We start from the raw sequence: 16,619 nt of genomic DNA on the forward strand, positions 1-16,619 counted from the left end.
TAATAATTACAAAAGAGCTTCTTTGGAAAAAAAAATACCAATTTGCTTTTTTGCTTTCAGTGATTTCAAATGAAATGTTATTTAATTACATTCAGCAGTAAATACAAAAGGATTATGTAGCACATCTCTCTGTTCAGCACAGAGATTGGGCAAAAGTAGCTGTTTTTGTAGGGCATTTGCTTTTCCTCCTGTCCAGAGATTACTGTGTATAGCATAGCATGTGGACAAAGGGGGGAATATCAGGAACACCTGGAGAAGCACTTCCGCTGACTTCCGTTTGGGAATAGTGAAGAGATCTGTTTTAGATGGATCTGAGATGTTAACAAATATTCCAAGGTGTGGTTGGAAGTAATGCTTAGCTACTGAAGAGAACAGTAAGCTAATTAACTGAGTTTTAGACTAAGTGATAGGAGTTTGGCATGAATAAGGCTTTAAGACCAAAATATCTTTTAGTCTTGGGCAATTAAACATAAATTAGTTTTCAGTTTCTTCAGATGACTTCAAGCAAGTGATTTTCTGCTGTTGTTTAATAACTGTCTCCTTGTTATTTAGCTGTGGATACTGTCTCTTAAAGGAGATCATCTCACATATTTTCTACTTTTTTTACCCCTGTTTTCCGAAATTCTGTTCTGAGGATGCTGGTATCCTGTAGGTGTTAATAATGTTGTTAGAAAAAAGGATTTCATGTTCAAGAATGTTTGTAGAATGCTGAATTAAACTTTTGTTTGTTTGTTTGTGTCCTCCCTCCCTTTTCCCTCTCCTGTCTTCTGCCATTTCATCCCCCACCCCCCCAATCTGTTTGTTTCTTGAATGGTAGACCTTATTGGTATGATGTCTATACATTATGGAGGGACTATAAAGTGACATCTTCCAAAATTATTTGAAGACAGTACAGTAGACTTTTTTATATCATAGACACATGAAAAGATGCAGTCAAGTATTTATAATAAGGACAATTTGTTCTTATTATCCTCAATGATTTGGCCAGGACTTAAAGTGGAATTTCAAAGTTATATTTGAACTTGAAGACTGCACTTAGTGCACTCGTATTTTAAGATTTAGTTGAATTTCTATAACTTTTATTATAGTCTATAGATTTATAATTTCTGTTATTAGAAGTATCCTAGTCTGGTCCTCTATAATAGTTGTGAGTAGTCAAAAAAAAAAATAGATCAACATATTACTAGCTTTCAGAAGTGTTTTGATACATGGATATATTAGGAGAGGGGTATAAAAATCATCTTGGTTCTTTGAGGACTCCTCTTTTCTCATGCAATAATGACACATCCAATAGTAACACCTGAAGCATGTTGCTTAGCATATGTTATTGACTGATAGCATCTGTGTATGAATTATCTTTGGATAGTTTAACAATTTAATGCAGTACAGGAAAATAATTTCTTTTTTTTTTTTTTTTTTGGAAAATAATTTCTTAAAGGTAAAACTTACTGATCTCTTGTGAATTACAAGAGAACAATGTACACAATAAGCTCAAGCAGACGGCAATAAACTGGTATTATTCAGTTTGACATTAAGTGCCCTTAAATATTATAAGGGGTTATTTAGAAATAGTTCAGTCTTTTCCTACAAAGATGTTCCTTCACAGTGCTCTTATTTCATATTTCTAGAAGGCAGAATTATGTGAAAATTGACTATTGAAGTTGCTTTACAATTTCTAATTAAACTGAATTTGTAAATTAGGATTGGTAAAGTAATAAAAAGAATGAAAAATGCTGATCTTTTATTATTTTTGGAAATTGTCTAAAGTGGTATTTTAATTGAATTTTAATTTACTTAAGGAAATTTGCCAGATCCTGGTAAGGCTCAAGATTTCATGAAGAAGTTCACACAGGTGTTAGAAGATGATGAGAAAATAAGAAAACAGTTAGAAGTACTTGTTAGTCCAACATGTTCCTGCAAACAGGCTGAAGGTTGTGTGGTAAGGACAGACATTTAAAAGAGCTCATGTTTGGGGCACCTGGGTGGCTCATTTGGTTATGTGTCTGACTCTTGCTTTTTGGCACATATCATGATCTCAGGGTTGTGAGATTGAGCTCCTTGTTGGGCTTCATGCGACGTGTGGAGCCTGCTTAAGATTCTCTCTCCCCCTCTCCTTCTGTCCCTCCCTACCACCCCCCTCCCTACTTGTGCTCATTCTCTTTACTTAAAAAACCAAAAAGAGCTAATATTTGGAGAAACCCCCAAACCTTTTTTGATCCTTTTTATAAAATAATTTATATTTGTTATGCCAAATTTATAATCATTATGTAAAATGTTATTTTATATAATTTTCATTATGTCAAAATTTGACCCCTTTTATAAAATAATTTATATTCATTTATGTAAAATTTATATTCATTATGTGAAATGTCAAAAAAAAAGACAATAAACTACAATCCTTTAGAGATAATTGCTTTTAATATTATGGTGTATATCTTTCAAGGTAAGATCATCATATACATACAGCATTGTGTAGTTTACTTATTTTTATTAGCCTTTTATAGTATTAATAGCAATGTAGCATACTACTATTGAATATATGTACCATAATTATTGAATAGTCCATTTGTATTACACATACAGATTTTTTCCCAGCTTTTGTTTAAAGAACACTTTAGTATCTTTATAGCCAAGTAAGTTTTCACAGTCTTGATTATTTCTTGATAGATTCAATATTGGCTCCTATCATTGTTGGAAAGAAGCAAAACAAAGAAAAATATAATTATTTTGGTAGGATTTATATTCTGGGTTGCTAGTCATCTGACCATCTTTTCTTCTTGGGCAAATTAGCCATTTAAAATTTTTTTTGTTGTAAATTGTGTGTTTTTAATCTTCTGGAATGACATTTGTCTTTATTGATTTGTTAGACATGTATGTTAATTAAGCTGCAAATAATTTCCTGTCATTTGTAGTTTGCTCTTTTATTTTGTTTGTGATGTCCTTTATATACCATAGTTTTATTTTTATCTAGCTGAGTCTATTAGCAGGCTCTTGAGGTTTTGCATTTTATGTCCTTCTTACAAAACCCCATTCTATTGCAAGTCAATGAAAATATTTATGAATGTCAGTATTTCTCAGTCTGTTGCCTGTGGTTTTATTCTTTTGTATTTGCTTTTATCTTTTTGCAATGTTTTTGGCATAATGTACGGTATAGGGATCTGTTTTTAGTCTGTAAAACAAGATGTTTGTTTAGTTATTTCAGCACAATATATTGAAGAATCCATCATTTTTCCTATTGGTTGAAATGTTACCTTTCTCATATGCAAAATTTTAATTTAGTTTGCTTTTTGGATTTACTGATTTGTTTATGCCAATACCAGTATTACATGATTTTAATTATTTTAGATTCTTAACATTTTAATGTGATATAACTTTTTAAACATATTGTTGTAATATGTTTTAAAAATCTGCCTTACAGCGTGAAATAACTAAGAAGTTGGGCAACCCCAAGCAGCCTACAAATCCTTTCCTGGAAATGATCAAATTTCTTTTGGAGAGGATAGCACCTGTGCACATAGATACTGAATCTATCAGGTATTTGTATATAAAAATATTAAAGTTTCATTACTATTCACTTAACTTCAGTCAGTCGTTTTTAAATACCTGATATACACAAGACACTTATCTGTATAGATTTTTGTATATGTATAATAGCTACACATTCATCTATATATGTTCACATATATGTATATGTAAATATATGTGTACTTGTCTGTACATATCTGTATATACTTAATTTTTCTTGTTCATTTGGTTGAGAAAAATTTCAATTTAAGCCTAGTTTCTATCTGTTAGCAGTGTACCAGGAATTCCTCTTTTTAGTTAGCTTGCGTAATATAAGTAAGACAAACAATTTGTAATTATACCTTCATGGGAAGAAAATTAGGTGAATATATTTGTAAAGCAGCATATGGTGCATTTTCACAGGTATTTGAAAACAAAAATGTTATTTTTAAAACAATCATCATTTCAGCTTTGATATCACCTGACTTTGACATCTTGGAAAATACTTTTCCTTTTATGACTATATTCCCTTATGTAAAATGTTCTTTTTTTTTTTTTTTTAACAATTTTCTAAACTATTTCAACTGGTCGAAAAAAAGTGCTTACTGAATATATATATATATATATATATATATATATATATATATATGTTTTATATATATTTAGAACATTCTGATTTACTGGTCATCAGTATCTTTTAGAGATATATTAGATTCTAAATTAAATAATATCCTGTACCCAGTGAACCCTTTTTGGGGATTTCTTTTGTTTGGGAAGATGGAGGGTGTAAGCTTTTGGCCTTTGTTCCCCTGCAGCATAGTGGGACCCTGGTTTGGATACCCAGTAGTCACTTTGAATTCCTATTGCATCAGTTTTCATTTGAAGAAAGGGTTCTCTGGTTTGAAATATAAATATAAAACAAAAATCAGAACCCTCTGTATTAGTACAAGGAAGACAATCAGATGGAAACTCATTTATTAAATAAATAATCCCATGCTTTTTCTATTTAATACAATGTAGTTAGCTATTGGCAAAGCATACTTTTTTTGCTTTTCTTTAACCCTCTGTCTGGTAATGGAATAAAGAGTTTTAATCAGGAGATTATATTATAGTTTCATACAGTTAATGCAAATAGTATTCAGAGGGCTGAAAGGATTTCTCTAAAGGAGTAGTATTTGACCTAAGAGGAAGAATGTTTTTACAGATTGGGAGAATGAATATTGTAGGCATGAGAGTGATATAAACCAGGCAAACTGGGTAGGAAAGGACAGGATATTTAGAAAACGATTGCCATCTATTTAAACTGTAGTACGGAGAGGTGTAAAAGTGTTATGAGATAATGCTAAAAAAAAAAGTAGTTGGGATCAAATTGTAAAGTATTTAAGGTCTAACTTTAGAGCTTTTACTGTATTCTTTCGTCTGTTGAGAACCATGGATGATTAATGATGGACAGGAAGAGGGAAGTGGAATGGATAGATTGTAAAGGTGTTACATGTTTTCTGTGGATCCTGGTGGTGGGATAGAAAGGATAGATTATATTTGAGGAAGGTTTTACTAGAATGGGTCATCTTACTGGAAATGGGGAATAAAGTTGATGAGAAGCCAGAAGTATAAGAGCTCAGATCCAAATGATGAAGCACACAGTAATATTTTGAAAAGAATAAAGGTAGCTAATGTGCTTCTTATTTGGACATGACAAACAATTTAAAAATCAAGGCAAATTGAGCTTAATGTGAAACTGTGAGAATTGATTTGTTCCCTGAGCATGAGATTGTCTAGAAGAAAGAAGATGAAAAGATCAGGGACAGAACCTTGGAATCTTGTTTTTCAACAATAGAAAAATTATAAGAGTATAAGAACACCAGTTTACTGTAGTGTTTTGAAAGTTAAGATGGAGAAAGTTTTCACAAATAAAATATAGTATGGATAGTCAAACTGAGGACCAAAACAGGTCTTGGTCTTTGTCTTTATCAGTCAGTAGTTTGTATAACAATAACAAGTAGCAGCAGTTAGTCCATGTAAAGTGCCTGGGATGATTCTATATGTTTTACTTATTGATTTCTTAACCATGTGAAACAAATACTATTATTCCCCCTTTACCAGTAAGAAACAGTGACTTACACAAATGCTGAGTATCCTCTCCATTGCTAGGAAGAGGTGAATGGCATTGAAACCCAAGAAGTCTGGCTCCAGAGCACTCTTGGTTAACCACCACACTATCTAATAGGTCTGTAGAAGGATTCCACATTTCATTCCTACCAGCAGGCCGTGAGGGTCCAGTGCACCTAATTCTTCCTGATAGTGGCCATTAACCTTTGCAGTCCTTGACATTTCATAAGTAAATGGTGATATTCTGTTTTTTAAAAACAGTGTGTCACTAATAAAGTTGAACATTTTTTTTCGCATGTATTTCTTAGTTAATTGCTTTTTAAAAAACTTCTAAGAGGGGTTTGGAGGAATTGTCTTTTTCTTATTGATTGTAAGAATGCTTTATAAAATTAAGCTATTAACCTAGTTTGCCTTTTAAATTTGTGTAATTTACAATAAATACATAATCTGTTTCCTTTATGATTTTTGTTTTTTCCACTTAAATCTTTAAGTGGTCAGGAATTCATTTTAGTGTAATGTAGAAGTAGATATCCATCATTTTTTAAAAAATAATAGCTAGTTGTATCAACTCCATTTATTGAAAAATTCTTTCCTTCCCAATTGATTTGTTATGTTTTCATATTTTCATATTATAGCATAAATTCTTGTATGATTTGGACTCATTGAATTTTCACTTGATTCCTTTGTCTTTTGAAGTGTTAATGAAACATTTTTATCTTGTTGAGAAAGTTCTTTCATTTTCTCCCGTCCACCTAAAATTAGTTGGCTGTTCCCAGATGTTGTTGTTGTTGTTGTTGTTTTTCACTTGCTCCATAGAATGCATCTACTGAATCTTGTCCCATGCCAAGTTGTGGTCCCCTGGTACAATTAGAGATTTAGTGAAAAATGCCATTATTTGTCTGGAATTGTTCATATCTCTATGCTCCCCTTCATATAATCTTAGAATTTATGCACAGATTCTGTGCATGTAAAACTTACTTTATATATTTTAACTTATCAGTGTGAGTAGATTTTCTCCTCTCTGTTTTTTTTTAGGTGACTTTGGCTGATATAGAAAATAGAAAAGCAAAAAAAAAAAAAGAAAGAAAATAGAAAAGCACTACTGATTTTTTTTGTGTGCTTTGTTAGTATCACCTCACTGAACTCCTAATATTTTTTCAATAGTTTTTCAGTTGATTCTCTTTGGTTTTTCCAGGTTGATACTTTTTCTCACAGATTTTTATATGACTGACTCCTGTTTTTTTGTTACTCAATTGTCTCTCTTTAGACATGTCCTTCCTGACTACCCTGGCTTAAGAACTTCACTTCTTTTCTTTGCCTTCTTTCTAGTCATTGTTGTTCCCTGATTATATTTTCTGTGTATTTGTTTACTTATTTTTGGCCTTCCCTTAGTAGACTGAGAGCTTCATTCATGCTTTTTGTCATGGAAGAAAATAGTAAGTTTAATTTTGGATATGTGGTATTTTTCATTCTGTGGGACATCTGAGTTAAAAACCTTGGAGCTGCTAAAAAAACGAGAATTGAGGTTGAAGGTTTTTATTTGGGATAGTTGGAGCTATGAGAATAGATTAATCAAGAAAAATGAGCAGAAAAGGAGAGAAAACATTCTCAAAGATGTCAGCTGCTAAGGATGATAAATTTAATAGGAACTTGCAAGAGAGACAGATACATTTATTCTTAGCTTGATCTGACATTTGAATTCATGAAATTTTTGTAGAAACATGGAGCTGCTAAACATTTTAAGGAACATTGAATAGTTGAATTTTCCTGCATTTTAAAATATATAATACTATGTCTCTAACCTTAATGTGTGCTACTTGTTTTTTATAAAAAGGACACCTAAAAGTGTGAATGATTATTTTAGATAATTGGTATTGTATTATAAATGTTTATTTTAAAATAATATAAGCTTGTTTTAAGAAGAAACTTTCAAAGTCTTTTGTTTCCTTTTTGATCTATTCTAATTTCTAGTGAAGTTCTATTATATGTCTGTTATCCAGGTATTTTTACACCTTTCAGGAATAGGCCTGTATGTTTCTACCTCTTTTAATAGTGCCTGGCACATAGTAGTATTTGGCAAATAATTTGAAAGTGCTTGATGTTGCCATTTATCCTTTATTTCACTATTTGTTCTATGTACTTGAGCAGCATTAATTTTCAGATAATTAAAAAAAATCTATTCATGTTTTGGGGCATAGATTTTCCATGGAAAATTCAGGAATGAAAATAGTGGTAACATTAATAAATAGCAAATCAAATACCATTTGGACTTCATTTGAATGGACAAGGGAAAATACTATTTTTGAAAAGAAGTATCTTAAAATACCTATTACAATTTCTTGTTTTGCAGTAATGTTTAGGAAATAGCTTTGTTACATTTTTATGTGTTTGGATATGGTCTATATAGAAAATATAAAGGATTATTTTTATTAGACATTACTAATAAAGAATAGTTGAAAATATGACAATTTTTTTTGTCATGCTTTAGTGCTCTTATTAAGCAAGTGAATAAATCAATAGATGGAACAGCAGATGATGAAGATGAGGGTGTTCCAACTGATCAAGCCATCAGGGCAGGTCTTGAACTGCTTAAGGTAAATATGCTTGTGGTGAAATTAAGTGCCTAATTAGATAACTATTTAACATATATAGTATATATTTTTTTATTCTTGAGATTTGCTTCTTAAATTATAGAACCTAAAGTAAAATTTTCTCGATCATTTTAGGTAATGTAGAAAATGTACATTGCTGGGGCTCCTGGGTGGCTCAGTTGGTTAAGCATGATTGATCCCCGAGTTGGGCTCTCTGCTCAGTGGGGAGACCGCTCTTCCCTCTCTCTCTGCCCCTTCTGCCTGGTTGTGCTCACTCTTGTGCTCTCTCTCTCAAATCTAAAAAAAAAAAAATGTACATTTCTTCTAACACATAAGCTAAATATTTTCAGATTTAAAGTGTATAATAGGGCCTAGTATTATGATATTAAAATAGCAGATTATAATTTGAAGTTTTTATTAGTGAGCAAAGAAGGTGTTAGCCCTACCAAACATGGAGCCAAATTCTTCCTAAAACTCCGTTTTATCTTTTATTTTGTTAGCTAAAATATACTATCGCCTTTTACTTATTACAAAAATATCAGTTAACAACTGATATTATTAAGTTGTTGACAACTTAGAAAGTATAAAATACAAATTAGAAAAAAGAAAATATTCATAAGTCTATTTTGTTATCCTCTAATTTTGAAAAAAAAATCACACTTTACATAGTTGAGATCAGACTGAATATATACAATTTTGTATCTTGACTATTTTCCCTTATTAAATTATAAGCATTTTTATTAGTGTTTTTTAAGACCATATGTTTAAAAGTGTCAAAAATAGATCTGATTGATATTTTTGGGCAAGTTTATTGCTTCCACTTCCTCATCTGTAATGGAGATAATAGCACTTATCTAACAGAGGACTAAATTAAGTCATGTACATAAGTTTCCTAGCACAGTGTCTGACTCATAGTAAAAATATAAAAAACATTACTTTTTGAAATGGTGATTAGTATACTTTTGTGATACGTTGTTCTATTTCCCTGGATAGTTAGATTTTTCTAATTTTGTTCGTGTAATCACTACAACAATAAGTGTATCTAAGATCTCTTGCTAATGGTAATGTCTTTTTAAAAAAATACTGGAATGTAAAGAGGATGATCATTTTCAAAATTTTTGGATATTTAGTCAAATTCCTTTACAGAAAAATTATACCTGTATATAATTCTGTCAGTAGTGAGTGAAGGTGCCTATCCTATCTTCACAAATATGGAATATTGTAAATTTTAAAGAGATTTGTAATCTCTAACCTGATAAGTAAAAACAATGTTTTAATTTTTATAATTACTGCAGTGAGGTATAAATTCCATATGTTAATCATTAGCATTTTGCCTTTGGTGAACTCATTATTTTTATTCTGTGTTCATTTTCTAATGACATCTCAATTTTTTGTCTTTTTTCTGTACTTTTTAACTGAGTTTAAGTGAGTTTATTTCTTTTGCTTTTTTATAAGACATACTTGATATATAAAAAATAAAGTGTATTCTGTTATATAGAAGTTATAGAGTATAGTAAGGGAATACATTGAAAAGTAAATAGGATGCTAACTCAAAGTATTAACAATACCGTGAAGTTTCCTGAGTAGTTTTTTCCTTGATTCACATCCCCTAGGTATAATTGTTCTGAATTTGGAGTTTATTTATCCTCTTACTGTCCTTTTAGTTTTATCATCTGTGTCTATCTATGTATTTCTAAATAACATCACTTTATTTTGGAATCTTACAAATACGGCATTATGCTTAGTGTATTTTTCTATGCTTACTTGTCTTTACATTGGATGTTTGATTCTAGTTGTTTATTTTAAGCTTAAAAATACTGTCTTGTTCAGAAGATTTTTGTTTTTGTGTTTTAACTGAAATATAACCCATCTGAAATGTATTTTGAAAGTATATACTGTGGGAGGATATATATATAGGAGGATCTAATTGGATTTTCTCTAAATAGCTACATATTTTTATCAGGAGTATTTATTAAAAATGCCATCCATTTTCATTTTCTGTTTCTTCTTTATAATCTATTATACTCTATATAGTCTAAATTCTTATATGTGCTAGGACTAAAAAGCTTTACTTTCTCTGTTTTGTTTCTTCTGATGTTAGTACCAGGTTGATTTGATAATTGTAACATTATGGTAGCTTTTTGATCTGTTGTTTTATCCTCTCCTCTAGATAACTTTTAAAAAAATGTTATTAGCTAGTCTCTTCTAATGACCTTTATTTAGGAGAATAGAGCTAATTTATTAAATTGTCTTCTTGTTGCTTTTCTCCTATTCTCATCCTCCTCCCAAAAAAACCCAAACATTAACCAAATTAAATTAATTTTGGGTAACATTATTTTTACATGTAATTTACGTTTGAAAGAAATGACTTCATCAGATCATGTGGTCTTCCAACACTAACTAGAACCTATCTGTTACATATTTGAGTAAGTTTAGAACTTTATTTATGGTGCTCTCATGTACTTGGTAGCATAATTATTTTTGTATTTACTTTGATTTGAATATTTCCAGTATGTAATATTTTAGATTTATATTATAAAGATGGAAAGGGTTTACAGATCATTTTTATGACTTTTTTTTTTAAGGTACTCTCATTTACACATCCCATCTCGTTTCATTCTGCTGAAACATTTGAATCTCTTCTGGCTTGTCTGAAAATGGATGATGAAAAAGTAGCAGAAGCTGCACTCCAAATTTTTAAAAACACAGGAAGCAAAATTGAAGAGGATTTCCCACACATCAGATCGTAAGTTTATTCTGATAAATATTCTGGAAAATAGAAAAATAATTTACTGCTTCTTGATTTATGTAATAGTTGGAATCTTTTAAGTTTTGAGGAAATCATATCTAGGTTATCTTAAGTTTATACCATTCAATTTAGATTCTTATTTCCTGGGGGATAGCACAGATTGGCATTTTAGAAGATGCACAAAACTGTGGAGCAAACATGGTATTTCTTTTTAATTGCCTAAATATTCTAATGAAAACAATTTTATAGTGAAACATTCTCTTGATATATCATGCATAGAATAAATAGTTCACATGAATTTAAGGTGTAGTGGGAAATTTCAAAGGAATTTCAACTGGGCTCTGCAGAGGACTCTTCACTATTCTCTGTCATTAGAGGTATTGAATTGAAGATTTTAAGAAGCTGTGCTTTATTTGTCTCAGGGAAGCTTGGAATAAACCTCCTAACAGCAGTGTATTTTTGTGTGTGTTTCAGTATTTCCAAGAATTGGAAATTGTGCTGTTACCCTTGGGATCTCTAATGCTGATTGATTATTCAAGATTCTAGATAGAATAGCTCAAAACAAGAAGTCTTTTCTAGGGATCCCTGCTTTACTTCTCTATATTCACCTCCCCTCCCTATTCCTGTAGAATGTTATCTGATAGTTGTTCCTCATCTTGCTATGGTCATTGGTGATTAGTTTTACTTGTATCTCATTATTTCTGGCTTAGCCACTGGTCTAGTTAGTTGTGATTAGGGAGCATGCTTCATGTTGGAAGAATTGCCTATGGTCCTTTTCCTCAGAGAGATACTGGACAAAGATAGCTTAAAATCTCAGGTATACTTTTTGTTACTCCTTTTGTTCAGATGAACTTAATTCTAGTAACTATTAATAAAAAGGACAAAGGCATTATTTAAATGATCATTGAAACATACCAGAAGTTCTTAATCATATTCTTTTTGACAAGAGTAAGAAACTTGATTAGAACTGAACTGACTTCTTGGAGCAGTTGTGTGGCTCCGTTGGTTAAGTTGCCTGCCTTTGGCTCAGGTCATGATCCCAGGGTCCTAGATTGAGCCCCGTGTCTGGCTCCCTGCTCAGTCGGGAGCTTGCTTCTCCCTCTCCCTCTGCTCTTCCCTTGCTCATGTTCTCTTTCTCTCTATCAAATACATTTATAAAATCTTCAAAAGGAAAAAAAATGACTTCTTAATTTTTAAGTGGATGCAGAGCATGAATTTTCTTTTGAATGTACTGTGATTCTTCAGATCAGAGATCAAAGTTTGGAGATCAACACAAACAAAGCATAACTATATTACTGATTGAATGCCCACTTCCTGTACTATCTCATTTAAACCTTGTAACAGTTTAGTAAAGTGTAGAAATTATCCAAATCTTCCAAATGAGAAATGTGATACTCACTTGAGGTAAATGGGTTTGGATCATATAACTAGCAAGTAGCAAAGTGAAGATTTGAATTTAGGCCTGTTTGTCTGAATGCCTGTGGTACCGTATCTATAATGGCACAATTCCTTTCATATTTTAGGGTTTGGGGCAAGTTTTAATTTTATTTATTCACTGGAGGTTTTTATTTTTATTCTAGACTGTCTTTCCTAGTATCTTTTATATCTTAAGGAAATATTGTTAGATACATTTATAGGAGAATTACAAGAGCAAGGTTAAAAGGTGGACATTTTAGAACATGAGGGCATTTTAAAACATGCTGTTTTAATATAGAATTGAAGTACTTAAAATTATTTGATTTATGTAGTGAGTATATTTCACATGTTTCTCATGAGGAAAATTAACTGATAATGAATACCCGCTGTGTGCACGCACTATTCTTGATGAAGTGGCTCATAGTTTATGTCTTCCAGGAGATAAAATATATATGCAGATTATGTTTTAAGTTATTAAAATGGGTGAGTCAATTTTGAGGAAAAATGATAGTGTTTATTGTGTTTCCTTGAATTCGCCAAAATAATTTTGAAGAACCAAAAGAAAAATGTATCTAAGTAGAAGCTGCCACAAACTGGACAGAATTGGTGCTAAATAAGTCATCTAGACTGAATTGAATGTGAGAACATTGACACTTAATACACATCTTCCTGACTCAGGGGTATAACAGAATGGATAGTAAGTGTTCTGTTATTTAGAGGAGATTGAGGTATGGGCAGGCTTTGAGAGATATAAGGAAAGCCTAATTTCTGCTGTCATAGAACTAAAGGAGAGACTTCGTGGTCACACCATTTTTCTTTGGGCTGACCTATTTTCCTTAGGAGGAGCAAAGCTTAGAGTTGAGGTAAGGCTTAAAGTAGAATTGTGAAGCAAATGTCTTACCAACTTTATAGGTACAGAAAAAAAATTGTGTGCTTAAACCTACTAAAAAAAATGATGGGTGTGCTGTGGTTTCTATTCTGACTCTTGTCTTTCAGGAGTCTGGATCACCCCTAGACTTAGTTTGAATGTGCCAAAACTAAGAATCCTCTTATAGCATAGGATATAGCCGTAGTCCAGGCGGAGTTAATTCTCATCACTGGTAGGGTTTCAGTAGATTTGGAGAGAAATTACACAGAGATAAAGGACTTGCTGCCTTTAGTCCCAGCTCCTTCCTCTATGCTACTTTTACTTAGCCAACTGATTGAGTTGAGAGCTGTGATGTTAATTTTTTAAGAGAGGCATCCAGGATTCAGTCATCAGCAAATGCTATCTGCCTTTTTGTTTAAATGGCAAAGCCAGAGAATTTCTCCTATTCAAAAATGAGTTAACAGAGTACAAATAAATTAATAAAATGTGAAACTAAGTAGGTGTTTTAGTATTCCAACGAAAGCTGATAATCTTTATTTGGAAGAATTGAATTTTTCTAGTAAAAATTTTTAAATATTCTAAACTGCCAAGGAAGTTAAGCAGAAATGATACCTGGAAAAATAAGAGAACAAGAAAAAACAACAAAAAATACAAAAAAGGAAGTGGCAGGAGTAAGGATAAAGAAGAACGAACATGTTTGTATTATAAAGTATAGTTTATTATAAGCAGAGTAAGGAGCAGAGTAAACAAAATATTGAAAATGTAGCTGTAATAGAGCATGACGAAATTGAGTAGAATGTAGAAATAGTGGGCATAGAAATGAAGGCAATGAAAGAAAATCATTTGCAGATAGTGTAAAGCCCTAATTGGCTTCTGTGGAGAAAACACAACAGAATAATGGAGAATGGAAAATAGTGTTTAAAAAAATGATAATAGTAAAGTTGTTTTAGAATGAGTAAAAATGTCAATCTGGAGATTAAGAGGACTCATTTTAGGAAAATATTCTGGTGGAATTTACTGAATTTTCAGGGGTTACAGAAGTGACTTCACAGACATCAGTAGCAGAAGGAAATGTATTATGTGCAATGGAAAAAAGAGGTTCACTTCTTTCAACCACGTAAGATTTCTGAAGTTAATGATTCAACAGCTGGAGAGTTTTCATGGGAAAAAAGAATATAACTGAAGAATTTCCTAAGTAGCCAAATTGTGCTTAAGGACAAATGAACATTCTTTAGGACGTAAAGACTCGGGAAAGTATTAGTTATCCCTTTTATATTGTGAACTCTGTCTACCAAGTTATGTACTTTTTCCCTTTACATTCAGTTTTTCTTAGGCCCCTAAATCCAAATTTTCTTTTTGTTTGCTTATCTGAGTTGTCTTTTCTCATCATTTTACTTTAAGTATTTAAATTTTAGGTGTGTCTATATTTTGAATATTTGAAAACTTGGATTTTTTAAAAGGGTGATGTAAATAAAATTGGCTCAAGAAGAATGGGAGAAAACCTAATTAGGCTGTAATTATAAAAAATTGAACTAGATATCAACTAATAAAAAGTGCCAGTAAAAGTGTGTGTTATAGGAAATATTTCACATCTACAAGAAGCCAAAGATTTTGATTCTTTTTAGTTGTTTAAAGCATAGACGGAAGAAAAAGCATTCAGAGTACTTCTTTCATAAAGCCAAGATAGCAGGAGTGTTAAAAGTGGATAACAGATATTCCCTCAAAAGAAAAGACAGATCTTACTAATATTGCTGTAAAAATTGTAAGTAAAACTTCAGTAAGAAGAGAGTTTTACTATAGTAAAACAAAAATATACTATGGTTGAGGTACCTGGGTGGCTCAGTCGGTTGAGTCTGATTTAGGTCTTAGGTCCCTGGGATTGAGCCCTGTGTCCAGCCCCATGTAGGGCTCCACGTTCAGCTGGGAATCTGCTTCTTCCTCTCCCTCTGCCTTCCTTCCCCCTTACCAATGCTCTCTCTCACAAATACATAAATCTTTTTTTTTTTTTAATCTTAAAAAGTAGGGCACCTGGATGGCTCATTTGGGTAAGTGGCTGCCTTCAGCTTAGGTTATGATCCAGTGTGTCCCACACTGAACTCCTTCTTCAGTGGGGTGTTTGCTCTCCCTCTGCCCCTCCCACTGGCTTGTGTTTGTTTCTCTCTCTCTTCTCTCTCTCTCTAAAATAATAAAATCTTTAAAAAAATGTTACATGTTATGGTCAAATGTGGTTATTTCAGAAAAACAAGGAGGGTTGGTATTAGTAAGCCTAATCCTGTTAGTTTACTATATAGTTGAGTAAAGGGAAAAGGACACACATTGTGATAGATGCTAAAAAGGGCTTCTGATTTAAAAAGAGTCTATTTATAATTAAACCTGTTAAATTGGGATAAATGCCTTTATAACATAATTTGTCTCAAACCAATAGGCATCATCATAGAGTAAACACTAGAAGCATTCCCAGTTAAAGTAGGAACAAAATGCGGAAAATACACTATCTCTGCTATGGTTTAACATTGCTTTAGAAGCATTAGCCAATATAATTATGTAAGAAAATAAAACGAGATACAAGTGTTGGAAAGGAGGAAGCAAAATTACCGTATGTAATGGAAAATCCAAGAGAATCTGCTGAAAAATTACCAAAACCAAGATAGCCAAACTATGTAAAAATCCAGAGCTTTCCTTATATGTTACTAATAACCATTCTGAAAATATTGTAGTAGTGAAAACCAGAAGACCTAGTAAAATATTCAAGAAGTTTGCAACTTTATAATAGTGAGTGGAGGAGTGATAATATTTAACAGAAAAATAAGGAAAAATTAGATTACCCAGTAAATAACTGATAAAATATTTTGAAGGCAAGAATCAATGTAGATTTATCTTGATTCTTCATATATTTGAGATGAGTCCAAGATTATCAAAGATTTTAAATATATAAATAATAAAAGTATTAATAACCAGCACATTTCTGTAATTTTTTTTGGTGGGTGAAAGGATGCTAGTACCAAATCATGAAATATTGATGGATTGTATTATTAAATATCCATTTGTTGAAATACATTCATAGAGCTTCTACTGTATATAAGTTACTAGAGTATAAAAGGTTCTTTTGAAATGAACAGACTCTGCCCTTATATTTTAGTGAGGGAAAATACCGTTTAGACGAAAGCAAAAATCATGAAATAAGTTAGAAATGCAAATGGCATGCTGGGGAAGTATTTTCAATATGTATAAGTTAGAAAAGGTTAATATCTCTAATGTATAAAGACTCTTTATAGAAATATAATCGATTTAAGAATAGAATACTAGCAAAAGGAATGAACGGGAAATCCTCTGGTCCCTCAAATCAAGAAAAGACATTTATGCCTACTAATACTAATCAAGG

At 31.7% G+C, this 16,619-nt stretch overlaps 1 protein-coding gene across 11 annotated transcripts in view; it reads left to right on the forward strand.

The window, feature by feature from the left end:
- The window catches only part of PDS5B (PDS5 cohesin associated factor B), a 185,095-nt gene that overhangs the window by 112,702 nt on the left and 55,774 nt on the right, over window positions 1–16,619 (forward strand). For all 11 annotated transcript variants that reach the window (XM_025996773.2, XM_025996769.2, XM_025996770.2 and 8 more), the window contains exons 16-19: window positions 1,800–1,939; window positions 3,419–3,534; window positions 8,102–8,207; window positions 10,790–10,950. In XM_025996773.2, coding sequence (XP_025852558.1) covers window positions 1,800–1,939; window positions 3,419–3,534; window positions 8,102–8,207; window positions 10,790–10,950 — 523 coding nt within the window. The remainder of the gene's footprint in view (window positions 1–1,799; window positions 1,940–3,418; window positions 3,535–8,101; window positions 8,208–10,789; window positions 10,951–16,619) is intronic.

The sequence above is a fragment of the Vulpes vulpes genome, chromosome 9 (assembly GCF_048418805.1).
Source record: "Vulpes vulpes isolate BD-2025 chromosome 9, VulVul3, whole genome shotgun sequence".
NCBI classification, from domain to species: domain Eukaryota; kingdom Metazoa; phylum Chordata; class Mammalia; order Carnivora; family Canidae; genus Vulpes; species Vulpes vulpes.